This window comes from Heliconius melpomene, chromosome 16, assembly GCF_056956725.1.
Source record: "Heliconius melpomene rosina isolate 202511_hmr_F chromosome 16, ASM5695672v1, whole genome shotgun sequence".
NCBI lineage: Eukaryota > Metazoa > Arthropoda > Insecta > Lepidoptera > Nymphalidae > Heliconius > Heliconius melpomene.
The window spans coordinates 4,022,235-4,036,015 of record NC_140404.1 but is presented as its reverse complement, the minus strand read 5'-3'; the positions used below and the strand labels follow the sequence as shown (position 1 = coordinate 4,036,015).

The 13,781-nt window shown below is 30.8% G+C and overlaps 1 protein-coding gene and 1 long non-coding RNA gene across 2 annotated transcripts in view; one reads left to right on the top strand and one right to left on the bottom strand.

Moving 5' to 3' along the window:
• LOC146530731 (uncharacterized) overlaps positions 1-1,623 on the bottom strand; it is a 161,255-nt gene extending 159,632 nt beyond the window's left edge. The window contains exon 1 of the long non-coding RNA XR_014878858.1: positions 1,528-1,623. This is a non-coding gene — a long non-coding RNA (uncharacterized LOC146530731). The remainder of the gene's footprint in view (positions 1-1,527) is intronic.
• Positions 1,624-9,634: 8,011 nt separating this feature from the next.
• On the top strand, positions 9,635-13,335 carry LOC146530730 (uncharacterized). The gene is made up of 8 exons (XM_085199110.1): positions 9,635-9,780; positions 9,863-10,111; positions 10,315-10,580; positions 11,036-11,222; positions 11,676-11,775; positions 12,457-12,561; positions 12,855-13,010; positions 13,151-13,335. Exons 1-8 carry the CDS (start codon positions 9,635-9,637, stop codon positions 13,202-13,204), a joined length of 1,263 nt encoding a protein of 420 aa, XP_085055236.1. The 3' UTR covers positions 13,205-13,335.
• The last annotated feature ends 446 nt before the right edge of the window (positions 13,336-13,781 follow it).

Sequence of the window (13,781 nt, the reverse complement as noted above, 5' to 3'; positions counted from 1 at the left end):
AAATGTGCTTACAGACAAAATTTCTCTAAAGTAAACCACCCGCCACTTTTTGAAGTTGGTTTCCCCGTTTTCTTTTTCTTTCCATCTTTCAAACTGTCAGTTGAAAGTGAATATTATAAGAACTTAATATTAAAGTTGACTTTGAAATTCGAAGTTTGCCTTTATTTTGCTTTTGATATAACAAAAATATTAGGAAATGAATCTTTGATGAATATTATTTATGAATATCATAAATAAATTTACTGTTATAAACAAAACGAAAAAAATATGTTTTGTATTTCGACATTAAAACAATATGTTAGTGTCAATTAAATAAAATACAATATATATGCTTTTATTTATAGCAATTAACGATTTATGTTAAATTTGTACAATAGTTATACGTACATATATAACATACAAAAAGTTATCTAATTTAATGTAATTTAAACCTCTTTTTTCGAAACAATAAATCAGTTCAACATACTATTAGAAGTCGTGGTGCAGCGGCACAGTCAGTTAAGTTCTGCTACTCAACACGCAATGCCTCCAGAGTTCGACAGAACGAGAAAGAACCTTCCCTAACAATTTCAGTGCAACTTATAAATTATAATAGTTGAGAAACTTAAGTTTCCAAACACCCATGTACTTATTCTATATGAAACGAACTATAATTATGAGTTTGTAATAGTTTTTGTCTGTGATATATAAACATAAATTTCCATTTTTCTGGCTTTTCCTTTATTTTTCCTGTAAATTTTCTATTCTTGTCAAATTTAAACTTTTAAATGTAAGTAATATATTAACCTAACCTTTCCTTCCTTTTTCACCGTCGGAAAAATCCAGTTATCACGTATTAAAAATTGTAAAGTACTCGGCGTACCGATGCGCGAGAGCTCAAACGATTGCGCTGTGAATTTAGATTGCAAGTTTATACCTAAATCAAAATTCATTTCATATTTGTATGTCCGTGTGGGCAATACCAGTATTATATACTGGTATTTGTACAATACCAATATTATATATTGGTAGCGTCCACTGTTGATATGTCATTATTTAAATCACTCGTCGACCCCAATCTATGTCACTTGATTACTGAAATGGAATTATAATTTATCAACTTACTATAGCAGCGCCTCTTTGATATTTAATAAATAGTGATCAAACCACAGCCGCCCATTACCTATGAATATCTGGCCATCATCCATGAATTTACGTTATGAATTTTGAATTAAATGGAAGTGCTTAATAATTAGAATATATAATAGTGTATAGAGATTATTATTAATATTATTCGTGTTAATTGTGAATTCTAATTAAAAGCTTTTAAATGTATGTATTTACTTAAACAGATAAAGATAACATTTTATAGTTATTTATAGATTTTATGAAATGTAAATACATGGTTAATGGATTATTACAATATATTTAGGTAATTAAAATGATCGACTTAATTTATTAATAACCTTAATTTTAAACGTACCATTTAGAAATTGATAGTAATAAAGTAGCTCAGAAGTCAGGCCCGCAACCAGTCGGATTGATAACCTGATAATCAGGTATCAGAATGTGCTTGATGCCCGCGGTGTGGGGCTGATCTTCTTGGAGTTCCTTGGGGAAAGCATGTCCATCAGTGGATGTCATATGGCTGGCAATGATGATGATCGAAAAAACCGTATAGGTAATTATGTTTAAAGTTATTATTTATAGCTAGCTATAGCAAAATCTAGATTTATTGAGGTGGAAATTTAAAATGACACTTTCTGGTTTTAAGAACACTGTATTGCATGGATATCTCCCAAGAGTCGTAGAGACTTCTTTTTTATAACTTTTTATGAAGTGTCTGCAGTGAACGCCCTATTTAAGCAAACGACTTAAACGCGAATAATTAAGACCTTCTTGCTATTATTATACAATTTATTATGTACAGTTTCCTTCGTTTAGGGCAAATTGATATCTTTTTTATTCTATTTCTGTGTCTACTAGACGTGTATATACAAATATAAAGTAATGATATTTAAAATTTTTGGGGTTCCGTAACTCAAAAGAAAAAAATAGGATTACTTTGTTGGCCATTTATCTAAGGTACGTCAAGGCATTTATCTATCTTATAAAAGGCACGACGGTCGAAGCATGGTTTTACTGTTTTCTAATGAAATTCGCCATGTAAATCAAAATATATAGTGGACTTACAATTATAAAATTCGGCAAGTAAGAACTTACAATACAAACAAAAGAAAAAAAATATAGATATATCATGAAAAAACATTATAAAAGTATATTTTTTTAGTTTATTTCATACAAATTTCCGCCCGCTCATTTAAAATTGTCAATTTTTATAGGTCGCGTCATCATCATGAAATCGGTACGCAAGCCTCAATGGACGAGACTGATATGTTAAAATTTAGTTTCACTTCAAATCTTATTTAAGGCCAGTCGTGGCGCAAGCGTGTGACTGTAAGGGCGGCAGGTTGTAGGTTCGATTCCCATTCTGGTGTCGAGGCAAAAGCAATGCCTCTAGAGCCTGAAATTTCGTTACAAATATTGCAATATAAATTAGATATATTTCCCTAATATTAATGTCCTAGTTATATGGCCGGTGCTTTGAATGAGCACGACAAAGACATATTTAACGGTACAAATGCACCACTCGCAACTTTACAGAATACCTCGTTACTAACAGAGATGTTTGACTGATCTTCAAACAATGTATATTACTTGGTGAGTTGTCTATGGTATGGCAATTACTCTGTTCCGCTTACCATTTAGTTTCGGTCCACGAAACCAAAAACGGGACTTTAATTTGTAAGATATAATTGTAACACATTGTAGCTAAATAATATAAAGTAATGCCGAGAAGGAAGGAGGAGGAGAATTTGAGAAGGTCTTTATAAATTTTAAATTTCAATTTTGATTATTAATTAGTTATGTATAGGGGTAACTACAAGTAAGGTAGTTTTTAATATAATAATCAGAAAATATACAGACAGACATCCAATTCAGATTGAGTTACAATCTGTCCTGATTGAAGATTAATTACGGACCGCTCTACTGGAGACTTTTTACAGTCTTTGTCACCAATAGGCTCCCAAACGGTTTGACCGATTGAGATGAAAATTTGCAAGCATTTATAGATATGACCACGTAGATGGTTTTAGACGAAAAAAAAATCTAAAAATAAAAAAATATATTTCTCGCTTCGCTCAACATGTGAACACTACCGAGATTTTGGGAGCGCAGCGAGTAAAAATTGAGGTCTGGTTCGCGCCCCTAGTTATCTTACTGGAACCTCTATCAATCAATATCTTGACATTGGGAACCTTATCCTTTCGATTCCTTCTTCTATAAGGTGCCCTTAAACAATACATTTTTTATAGTAGTAACAACTACTGTAATTTCTATTGGATTTACATTCATTTTATTATTTATTTATTTAATACTTTATCACACCAGAAAAAACAACTATATCACTATTTGTACTCTCTTCTAGGCAATTCCTATCATAAAAAAAGATCAGAAGACACAAGAGTCTAGGTTGGTGCTCAAATTTATATATTATTGTTCTTTTGTAAGTCGGTCAATATTAATATAACAAGTTTATTATATTTATTTACGTAGATGACAAGTCGAAATTGGAATTTCATAATAAATAAAAATATTTTAAGAAACTCTTATTTAAAAGAAAATATTTGATACATTTGTGGACATGACAGAAATAAATTATGAAAATAAAGTTAATTCTAACTTATTCTTCTCTAACTTATTAAAAATTTACTACGTGATGTTTGCTATCTAGTTGGAAAAATTTCACATTGAATTGTCACTTGCATTTAGCTTTTTAAACTTTTAATATATTGTTTTAGTTTCAGGTAATTTATAAATTAAAGCTTTATTTTAAATAATACGGTTAATTGTATTTTATAAATAGAATATACAAATGTATACTTCTTTTTTTTAATAATAAAAAACTTTCTTAATTTGAAATAATATAAGAAACTACTTGAAATGTATTATAATTTATATTAATATCTAAACTAAGAAACCGGAGTAGTGTTTGATGAAAGTGTATACTGTCAAATTTTGTTTTTATAAATTAATGTAGAAAAGTTCTTTTGAAAGAAAGATTAAGTATCTGAAAAATATCAATTTGTTGGCTAACGGCGAGATAGTATGGTCTCCTCGCACGTGATCGTAGCGCGGTCGTGGTGTACGAAAATTAGCAGATATGGCAAAAAAAATATAAAACATTTTTTTTTCATTTTAACATTTCTTTATAAAAAATAATTATTAATAACACAGATTTATTTCTTATGTTTTTATGTTCAATTAATAACTTTTTAAGTTATGTAAAACATATTGTATATTCAGTAAAGGTAGACAAAGAAATATCAAAGTATATTACACTCATAATTTATTTTAACATTACGCACAAACCAATGGTAATCACACTTTACAACTTACGAATATATCAATAATTACCTTAATAATATTATTATATACATTTTCTACTAAATATTTCACCATCCACCAACAAGAAGCGTGGTTCCATTATAGCTCGGAGACGTTCATGCTTTTAAAGGATTTTATCCTTTTAGTGGCACGTCGTCCTAATTCTACTGGAGAGCTCTTCGCAGTTGCCTTATATTGATAAACGATTTGCTATTACGTTATTTACCTCAACCCTTTTCTGTAAAGGATATCGTCATAAAGACACCTTCTCATGTTAGAAGTATGTGTTAAGTATATATATTTGTATTATTAGCGATCTATAAAATAAATAAAATGTATTTAATTAATTTTTTTATCTTTTAAAAATTATGATGCCCAAAATCCTTATTTAAATTATTTTAACCATTGCGTAAGAACAGTATATTTCAATTACTTTTAATTTCCTTAACTACATATATTAAATAGTGATCTAAAAATAAACCTCATTTTCTCTCTATTCTTATATATTAAGGATCTATTAGCATTAGATTTATGCCTTACCGTAATTGATTGTGGCAATTACACCTTACCGATTGTAATTTAGATGTATTGATCCCTTATTGGGAGTGCTCACTGCCCATTGTTTCTTAATGTGCCTAGGAAAATTCTTTGTATATTTTCTTTGAATTTTCTTCATTTTCACCTTTTTTTTCACTGATACTTAGCTATCTATATACAAAATTCATTCGTATTCACAGTTCAATTTAAAAAAATAATATCTGTGGCTTAGTATGTTAAAATTGTCTATTATTTTACATATTGCTACTAAAACATTTTAAAATGTATTTGTTTTATATAGAACAATGTAAATAGATACATGTTCCGTTTTGGTGATCGCCTTTTAAAGAGAAAATTTACAGAACGACACGTGTAAGAGCAATTTAGTTACTTACAGTTACTATAATTATAAAAACTATAAGAAAACAGTACTGATTTGATCTTCTGTTAATACAACAAGACCACTTGATAAAAATATATGATATTCTCTATGCAAAACAGAGAAACTTCACAATTTAATGTCATAGATATAAATAAGCCGCCGTGGCGCATGAATACAAGCAAGTTATTGTTACGGTTGTAGGTTCGATTTCCAAACGGAGAAATAAAAATATTATTTATTAATACTTTTATTTCTTCGCTCTGGTACCAACGCAAAAGCTCCTCGAAATTTCAGCGAGAATTGGAACAACAGAGTGCCTTAACACTAGGTTTCCTCTGCCTATCCTGCTATATGGGAAAAAAGCTGAAAAGAAATATGGATAATATACGTACCATGTAAAACGCAATGGACATGAGAGCCAATGGTCTAACCACCGAGGACGCAAAAGATCGTGCAAAGTGGAGTAGGTTGAGTAGGAAGGCAGACCCTGGTGATAGCCGGGATTAATGCCAAGAAGAAGAAGAAGTAAAACGCAATAAAGAATACAAACAAAGAGCTTAAGCTATTACATAAGTTATGATTTTGTTTGAAAGTCTGGAACATTCTACGGTCTTATGATATTCCTTTGTACACATTAGGAGCATCGTTTTCACATATCCGCGTGTGTGCAAGCTTGAGACAGGTTCATCCGAAGTTCGTGTAATGAATACGTGACTTATCTACGCGAGGCAGGCTGAAGTAGTGCGGCTCATACTTTGCGAGTGCTGGGCGCTTACAGCCGTCAGCTGGTGCCTTTAAAGAATGTTTGTTATATTTATTCTTATTTAATTATCATAATCTTTATATTCTTCATCGTTAATGCTACTTTATAAAGCGTTGGCTTGAATATTTTTAACTGACTTCAGAAAGGAAATGGTTCTCAATTCGGTTGATATATTATTATTCTTTTATGTATGTACATCGATTGCGCTGAATTTTTTTAACTGATTTACGTGATTCATTTTCTTTTCTCGCAAATATTATTATTTTTTTGATTTATATTATTTATTTTAGTTAGGTGACTAATAAATACCTAAATTGATATTTGTACATATTGTAATTTTTTGTAATAATGCAATTTTAATGTTTAAATAACATTTTAACATTTTATAAACGTGTTCTATTACATAATTAAACAAAAAACACATAACGAGTGCATATATTTGAATTAAAATTTATAATCACGTAGTACACTCTACGTAATACATTAATTTTACCCAGTTCAACATTCCTGCGGTTTTTGCTTTCAACATAATAATGCTAGTAACCAGAGCGGTCGCATCCTTTTCAACCTATTTGCAGAGGAAATAAGATGTCACTCATTTATGGTGGACGCTGTATATTGTCCTAAATGACCAAAAGTAATTAAGCTATATTCATATATTTATTAATTGATGGCCATTTATAGTTATTTAATATAGTAACTGTTTTTATATCAACATGAATTATGTTAATAACACTACTAAATACGGTCAACTAAGATTAGTTGGACAATTAGCAAAAATAATCTAGCTTAACGGCTTAATGAATTAAATACAATGCCTTGAAAAATCGACGGAAAATGGGTAACGGAGTGTCTTAACACTTGGTTCCCTCTACCTACCCTGCTGTGTGCATGCAGCATGATAAAAACAGGGTCAAATTGACCTAATTTCATATATATTGTACGATTATTTAAATAAGAAAACGTTAAAATATCGCACCTGGATTCAATGTTAAATAAATAAATAATGTAACGAATACTTCTTCATTTTATTATATATTCGAGCTCCGCACAATGTGAGTGAACCATTTCATCAAGTCAGTGACAAATATTTCCGAAGGTGTAAATATTTACTTTAACAGGATATCCAAGTTGCATTTCTCTACTGTAAAAGTCGCTTTATTTTCAAGTCGCTCGAAAAATGTGAAATCTGATGGCGATGTTAGAAAATCGTGTCAGTAAGTAGATGCAGTTGTTTTACACTTATATGTCAATGTATATACATACCTATTGATGTACCTTTTCTTAAACTGTAATTTTTAATATCCATAAATTAAAAACTGAACTGAACTGAATTTTTAATATAGCAGAAATAAATTTATTAGTGTTTAATTTTACTAAATAAAATATTTAAAGTATGTGTTTTTGCTGTTCGAGTTTCAACTATAATAATGACTTGCATGTCTAAACCATATTGTTCAAATTTATTTTCTATTTATTATTGCTATCCTTAGCTTAGACGACTATTTTTATCAATTTTTACTCTCAAGTAGTAAAAAAAAATACTCTAAAATTTATGAATATTATTTGATAACGAAGTCTATAATCCGTGTTAGTTAACCTATCGTTGGGTAGAGAAGCGAAATGTTATACCAGGAACCAAGCTTATGTTAGTCTAGTTAAGATTAGTCACGTATTTTTCTCGTTAATTTTTAAAATAATAACCGAAACAGATTTTAAATACATTTCATAATATGACAATAAATTATACAGCTAATCTAAGTAAATCTAATATATATAGATTGGTGGGAAGTATTTTAATAATATGTAACGATAAAGATATGCAAAAAATTATAAAAAAATCAATTTAATAATATTTCGAACATTGGCCGTGCTTGACGCTTATAATGTAAGATAACCAGCTAAATTTTGATGATACTCTGCATTTCAAATCAATAAAGAATATAAAAGAAGAATGCAAACGTCCTACACTGAAATTTGATTTTAAAGTCACTAGGCCGCACAGCTTCCTCAAATACTACTTTTTCACCCACCCTCCAATTCTCAGAGAGGTGAACAGTTTCCCAGTTTTTAAAATAATCACTGTATTGCCTGGACATGTTTCACCCCCTACCGCCTCCATGCTCCATTTTACTAATTACAAAATACCTACATTTATCAAAATATCAATGATTACATGTTAATTATAATTATATATTTAATCACATTTAAGAAACTCATACTCTATCCTTGTATAGAATCGAAATTCAAAATGTGTTTTATTAAAATAATTTCTTGCACGGGTTTATTTATTTTTAAATTCGCAATCTTTATTTATAAGCAATTTATCGCATAATCTATGTGTCGCTTATAGAATTTTTCTCTTCAAGTCATTTCCACAATATTAAATTTTACATAATTAGTATAAACAAACTAAAAATCCAAAATGGTACACATTTCATGATATACGTCACTACTATTCAATATAAAAAGATAACTACAATCTTAACCGTTTCTCCCTTCACGAAACAGATAATTGCAACAAAATACTCAATTTTACGAGCACAGTGTACAATAGATTAACATTTTATCGCATTATATGCCTTATTTCAACTACGTTAAGAACTAGTGAGCTAGTAGTCGCCGTGTGTACCCGTCAGAGCTTAAGGCGATGCGGCAAACGCTATTTGGAACTAAAAATTATGACCCAGAAAATGTTGAGTGCTGGTAATAAAAGACAAGACTTTTAGCAAATTGTCACTCTTAGTTGCGGCGATAACTGCTACGTTCAGCTACGAGCAGTTCCTTATTACAAATCGTTTGAATAGTTGCTATTGCTTTCAATATATCGTTTTTTTTTTAATAAGAATTAATTCATCATCATCATCATCATCAACAGCCATCTTTTGTCCACTGTTGGACATAGGCCTTCCCCAATTCTTGCCACCACACTCGATCCTCAGCTTTTCGGACCCATCCGCTAGAAGAAAGAAGAAGAAGAAGAAGAAGGAGAAGAATTCTTTCCGCAAGAATTAATTAAAAGATAAATATTATTAGTTTTTTGTATGTTGTAGATATTTTTAATTGCTTTTGGTCTTGTCAGGGTCATACATCACACATATGTACTGGAGAAGTTTTATATTAAGGTCATGGCCAAAATGTAACTAGGGTCAAAATCTTTTAAAAAGTTAAAGCTCTTAACCGTAGTGCTATTAAATTATTAACGAATGAAACGTCATTACATTATCTCTGCTTTGGAAAATTGCATAACAAGCCTCGAATAATAATCGTATAATATTTTCAATTACGTATATTTTTATATTAAATAAGTTTATTTCCTTAATTAAAAAAACAAGACAAGACTTTTATACTGACATATTTGCTTATATTATGAAGAAACATACAGCTAAAATAAATTACGTTAAAAAAAAAGATCTATTGCGATATTTAATTTGACACTAGTATCATATATATCTGAGGAATTATTTTCACATTACTACTTTATTATTTTCGTCATACGAACTACAAGAAGTAAAATATTCGAGATGTTCAAATTTAAAGAGGCTAATTTTGAACAAGAATATAATAATGAATGCGCTAAAGGAATTATAAGACCTGCAAATTTTCATAGACAAAATTTTAGTATATTGGGAATTTTTCAGGTACTTGATGCCCCAATTCGTAAATACACGTAAGTATTCCAATAATAATTGATAAAATGTTTATAAATTGTAAAAAAAACTGAATTGTTTATTTTCTATACATTTATAAAGGTATTTCGCCAAAGCTGCTATGATTTTCTGCGCAGTATCGGCTCTTATTATTTTATCTCTGGGCTTGTACCATGGAATTCTCATTCGCGACATACCATTTATAACTGAAGTGGGAACTTATTGCATCGTTATGTCTTACAAAATAATAATACTTATGTGCACTAAACTGAATGTTTACGATTATCACCAGTTGCAACATATTATGAAAGAAAATTTTTTATATGCTTGCACTACAGGTGAAAGATACAGGTGAGCTTACTTTCTTTCCGTTCTTTGTACAATATTAAAATTAAATGACATATAAAAAACATATTGGGTACCTTTGGTTAGACGAAAAGCGCATTTAGCAGCCATCGACACTAAATAAGCAGAAAATGGAGAATAAAGTGACACATTGTTAGTTTTTTAATGTTATATACGTAATAAAATAACTTTCATATTAATTTTAACAGGAAAAGATTTTTCTACAATCAAATATTTACCCGGAAAATTTGCAAATTAACATTGATTTTTACCAGTGGCGTAGCCGTGGGTATGATGTCTTTTGGTGTGTTCTCATTGCTGTTTTACTTGGCCACTCATAGCCCGGGTGAAGGGAAACGACCACTCTTGTTTCCATTTTGGTGTTTCAACATAGATTTTGGAGCAAGCCCAGTTTATGAAATCACCTTTTTCTATAGCTGTATGTGCATATTTGCATACGCTATAAACTATACATGTAAGTTAGAAAATATTTATTGCATATGCATGCATTTAATAAAAGCATGTTTGATTAAATGTATGTTAAGAAAAAATAAATAAATAATATTGCTAATGTAATTGCTTAGTAGAAGTGAAATTTCTTTATCGACATATTATATGGGAGAAATCTTATAGTAGTATTAAAGAAAAACGTCACATATTTTGTTAATTTGGCCGTTACGGCGCCATTCTTATTTTTTAGCTTCTCACTGTAACTCGCGTATACCTGGTATCTGGCTACCCTGCAGCCAGAAGGAACCTGGGAACCTAGTATTAAGATACTTCCGTTACCTACCTTCTGCGGAATCCAGAAGGTATAGTGTGTTGAGTGACTGATCTCAACGCCGCACTTTGCCTCGTTACGACAGGCAGTCGCGCGCTCGTACCCTTGAGCCACGAATGACATCTTATTTTTTTTAAACTTATTTATAGTTATGATTTTAACTGAAATAATGTGGATAAGAGAAATAACCACTAAAGCTGATATTGTGATCTGGTCTATTCGAGACCTCATGGATGGAATACAACCTACTCAAGATAAAAGAGAAAGAGCGTTTTTTGATGCCACGTTAAAAACCCGATTAAGTGAAATTGTGAAACATCACCAATCTATGCATAGGTATTTTTGTAGCTTTTTTCCAGCTTCGCGCTATATCCCGCATGTAGCAGGGTACGCAGAGGGAGACTACTATTAAGAGACTCCGCTCCCCACTTTCCACCGAATTCTGGAAGCATTGCGTGTTGATTGGCAGAACCCAACGTCGTGCTTTGCCTCAATACCAGAACGAAGAAATGTAAAAATTAAATATTTCATTTCGGGAATCGAGCCCAAGACCTGTACAGTCACAGCCACACCCAGACTTTTTTATTATTTTTTTTTTGTAAAAGAATAGGTAAAAAAATATAAAAGCTCGTACGTTATCCTCTCTGGTTTTCATTAAGACTGGTCATAAATATTGTACACCACTTAAGAGGCATGCAAGAAATTTCCACTTTAAAAACTTAACTTTTAAAGTAGTGAATAAACTTCATACTTTTTCAAATAGAGTTACTAAAGTATGCTTAATTTTAGATTGCTTAAACACTACGCAAAAGTTTATAAGAAACTGTTGATGTTTGAACAAAAAATATCTGCCCCAGTGGTTTGTCTAAGCGCCTATTCTTGCTATGTGGTAACTTAACATTTAACTTTATCATATTTTATTAACATTTTACAATCCATCTTTTCCGTCGTCATGCTTACAATATAAACATTAGAAAATGTAATAGGATATTGCTTGTTTTCGATTTTCATGTTTTGAATATAAATAAATCAGCTTTACGCTGTATCCCGCACACAGCAGGATAGGCAGAGGGAACCTAGTGTTAAGACACTCCGTTCCCCACTTTCTGCCGAATTCTGGAGGCATTGCGTGTTGAGTGGCAGAACTCAACACTGCGCTTTGCCTCGATACTAGAGCGAAGAAATGGAAATATAAACGTAAATAAATATTTCACTTCCTCGAGTGGGGATCGAACCCACAACCGTCACGTTACAGTCACACCCTCGTGCCGCTGCGCCACGACGGCCTCGTATAAATTAATATATTGTTGTAATCATTTTTCAATTATTATATATGTATAATAATGGGATCTCTATTTGAATTGTTAAAGTAAAATATTTTTATAGAGCAGGATTTGGTTCAGATGGAAATTGTAGAGATGTATTTATTGATCAACATATGTGATGCATTTCTTACTAGAATTTTTTTTTACTGCGCATAAAAAAAGCAATAGTTATCTAAAGATAAAATATTGTCATTTTAATAAGTATAACATGTTTTATTAATGAAGCTTTGTATACTTTGTTTAAGACATCAGGTGACGGTGAATTCAATGCCGTGCTGCTTTTACTATGTGTTGCTGCAATAATTTTACTTTTCATTCCGAGCTATTTGTGCACAATTTTATCTATGAAGGTAAGGTATTATGTACAAATGAAATTAACAAAAATCCGTATTTTATTTAAAATGTTTAAAATTCAATTTCCACACCCAGCAGGGTAGGCAGAGGTAATCTAGTGGTAAGACACTCCGTTCCTCAATTTTCCACCAAATTCCGTAGGCATTGCGTGTTGAGTGGCGGAACTCTTCGCCACGTTTTGCTTCTACACCTTTACCTCTTCGTACTACATCATTGTTATTCTTCTTCTTCTTAAAGTGCCTCTCCAACTAGTGAAGGTTGGCAGTCAACTTCATTGTTATTGTCATAGGTCAGTTCGATCTGCTACGCTTGTTGGGATACACCTTTCTGGAATGCAAGTTCAGTGGTCCGCCCATATTTAGTACTCATCATGCAAAGGTCTCTGAGGCCTCTACCTCTAACAGTTCCAGGTTTTGAGGAAGTGTCGGTACAAACGTTTTCTAAGGTAAACTATTAAATTGGGTCCTCGTGAAGGCTCTTTTAACAATCTATTTTATTTATTATAATCCTAAATAAAAATTTAAAATAGACAAGTATAAATATCGTGGAAATTGTACATACTATTAATATAATTATTTCTTACAGAAAATGGCATCTGCGTACTCTATGTTTAATATGTTGAGGCAAATAAATATTTAAATATTGTGAAAAGAAAGCTTCTAAGTACCACATAGAAATCTTTACCTGAATCACAAGCTGCAAAAATCTACTACTAATACTATAATATTAAACTTATAGTTCACTTCACCTTAAATAGCACATTTTCTTCAAAATACACTTTTAATACAATAAATCTTTGTAATATAATCCTTTTCTCTTTGTTTTAATTAAAGTAAATATCAATGTGTTTAATTCTACTACTTTATTTGGTGGAAAGTGTGGAACGGAGTATTTTAACTCTAGGTTACCTCTGCCTACTCTTCTGCTGAAGCTGATTTAATTTGACTTGATTTATCACTAAAATGAAAAGAGGAGAAAATAATTCATTTATAATACAAGCGGGCAAAGCTGCGAGCAGGTCGCTAGTATAGTAATATAATTAATTGTTTTTGAACTGTTTTACACCATAAAGCTTAAATTATTTTGTATGTTCCTTAATATAATGAAAAGTAGAAGTATTAACATAATAAAAAAATATATTTGACAACTAATAAAATCTTAAAAAAAATTTTTGACTACAATGTATCATACGTACGTATTTCTAAAATAAATACGT

Excerpts from the sequence above, each read along its gene's own strand:
- LOC146530730 (XM_085199110.1), top strand. The coding sequence starts at position 9,635 with ATGTTCAAATTTAAAGAGGCTAATTTTGAACAAGAATATAATAATGAA. Across the intron at positions 10,581-11,035 it reads ATACGCTATAAACTATACAT|TTATGATTTTAACTGAAATA; the intron begins GTAAGTTAGAAA and ends ACTTATTTATAG. Across the intron at positions 11,223-11,675 it reads CATCACCAATCTATGCATAG|ATTGCTTAAACACTACGCAA; the intron begins GTATTTTTGTAG and ends GCTTAATTTTAG.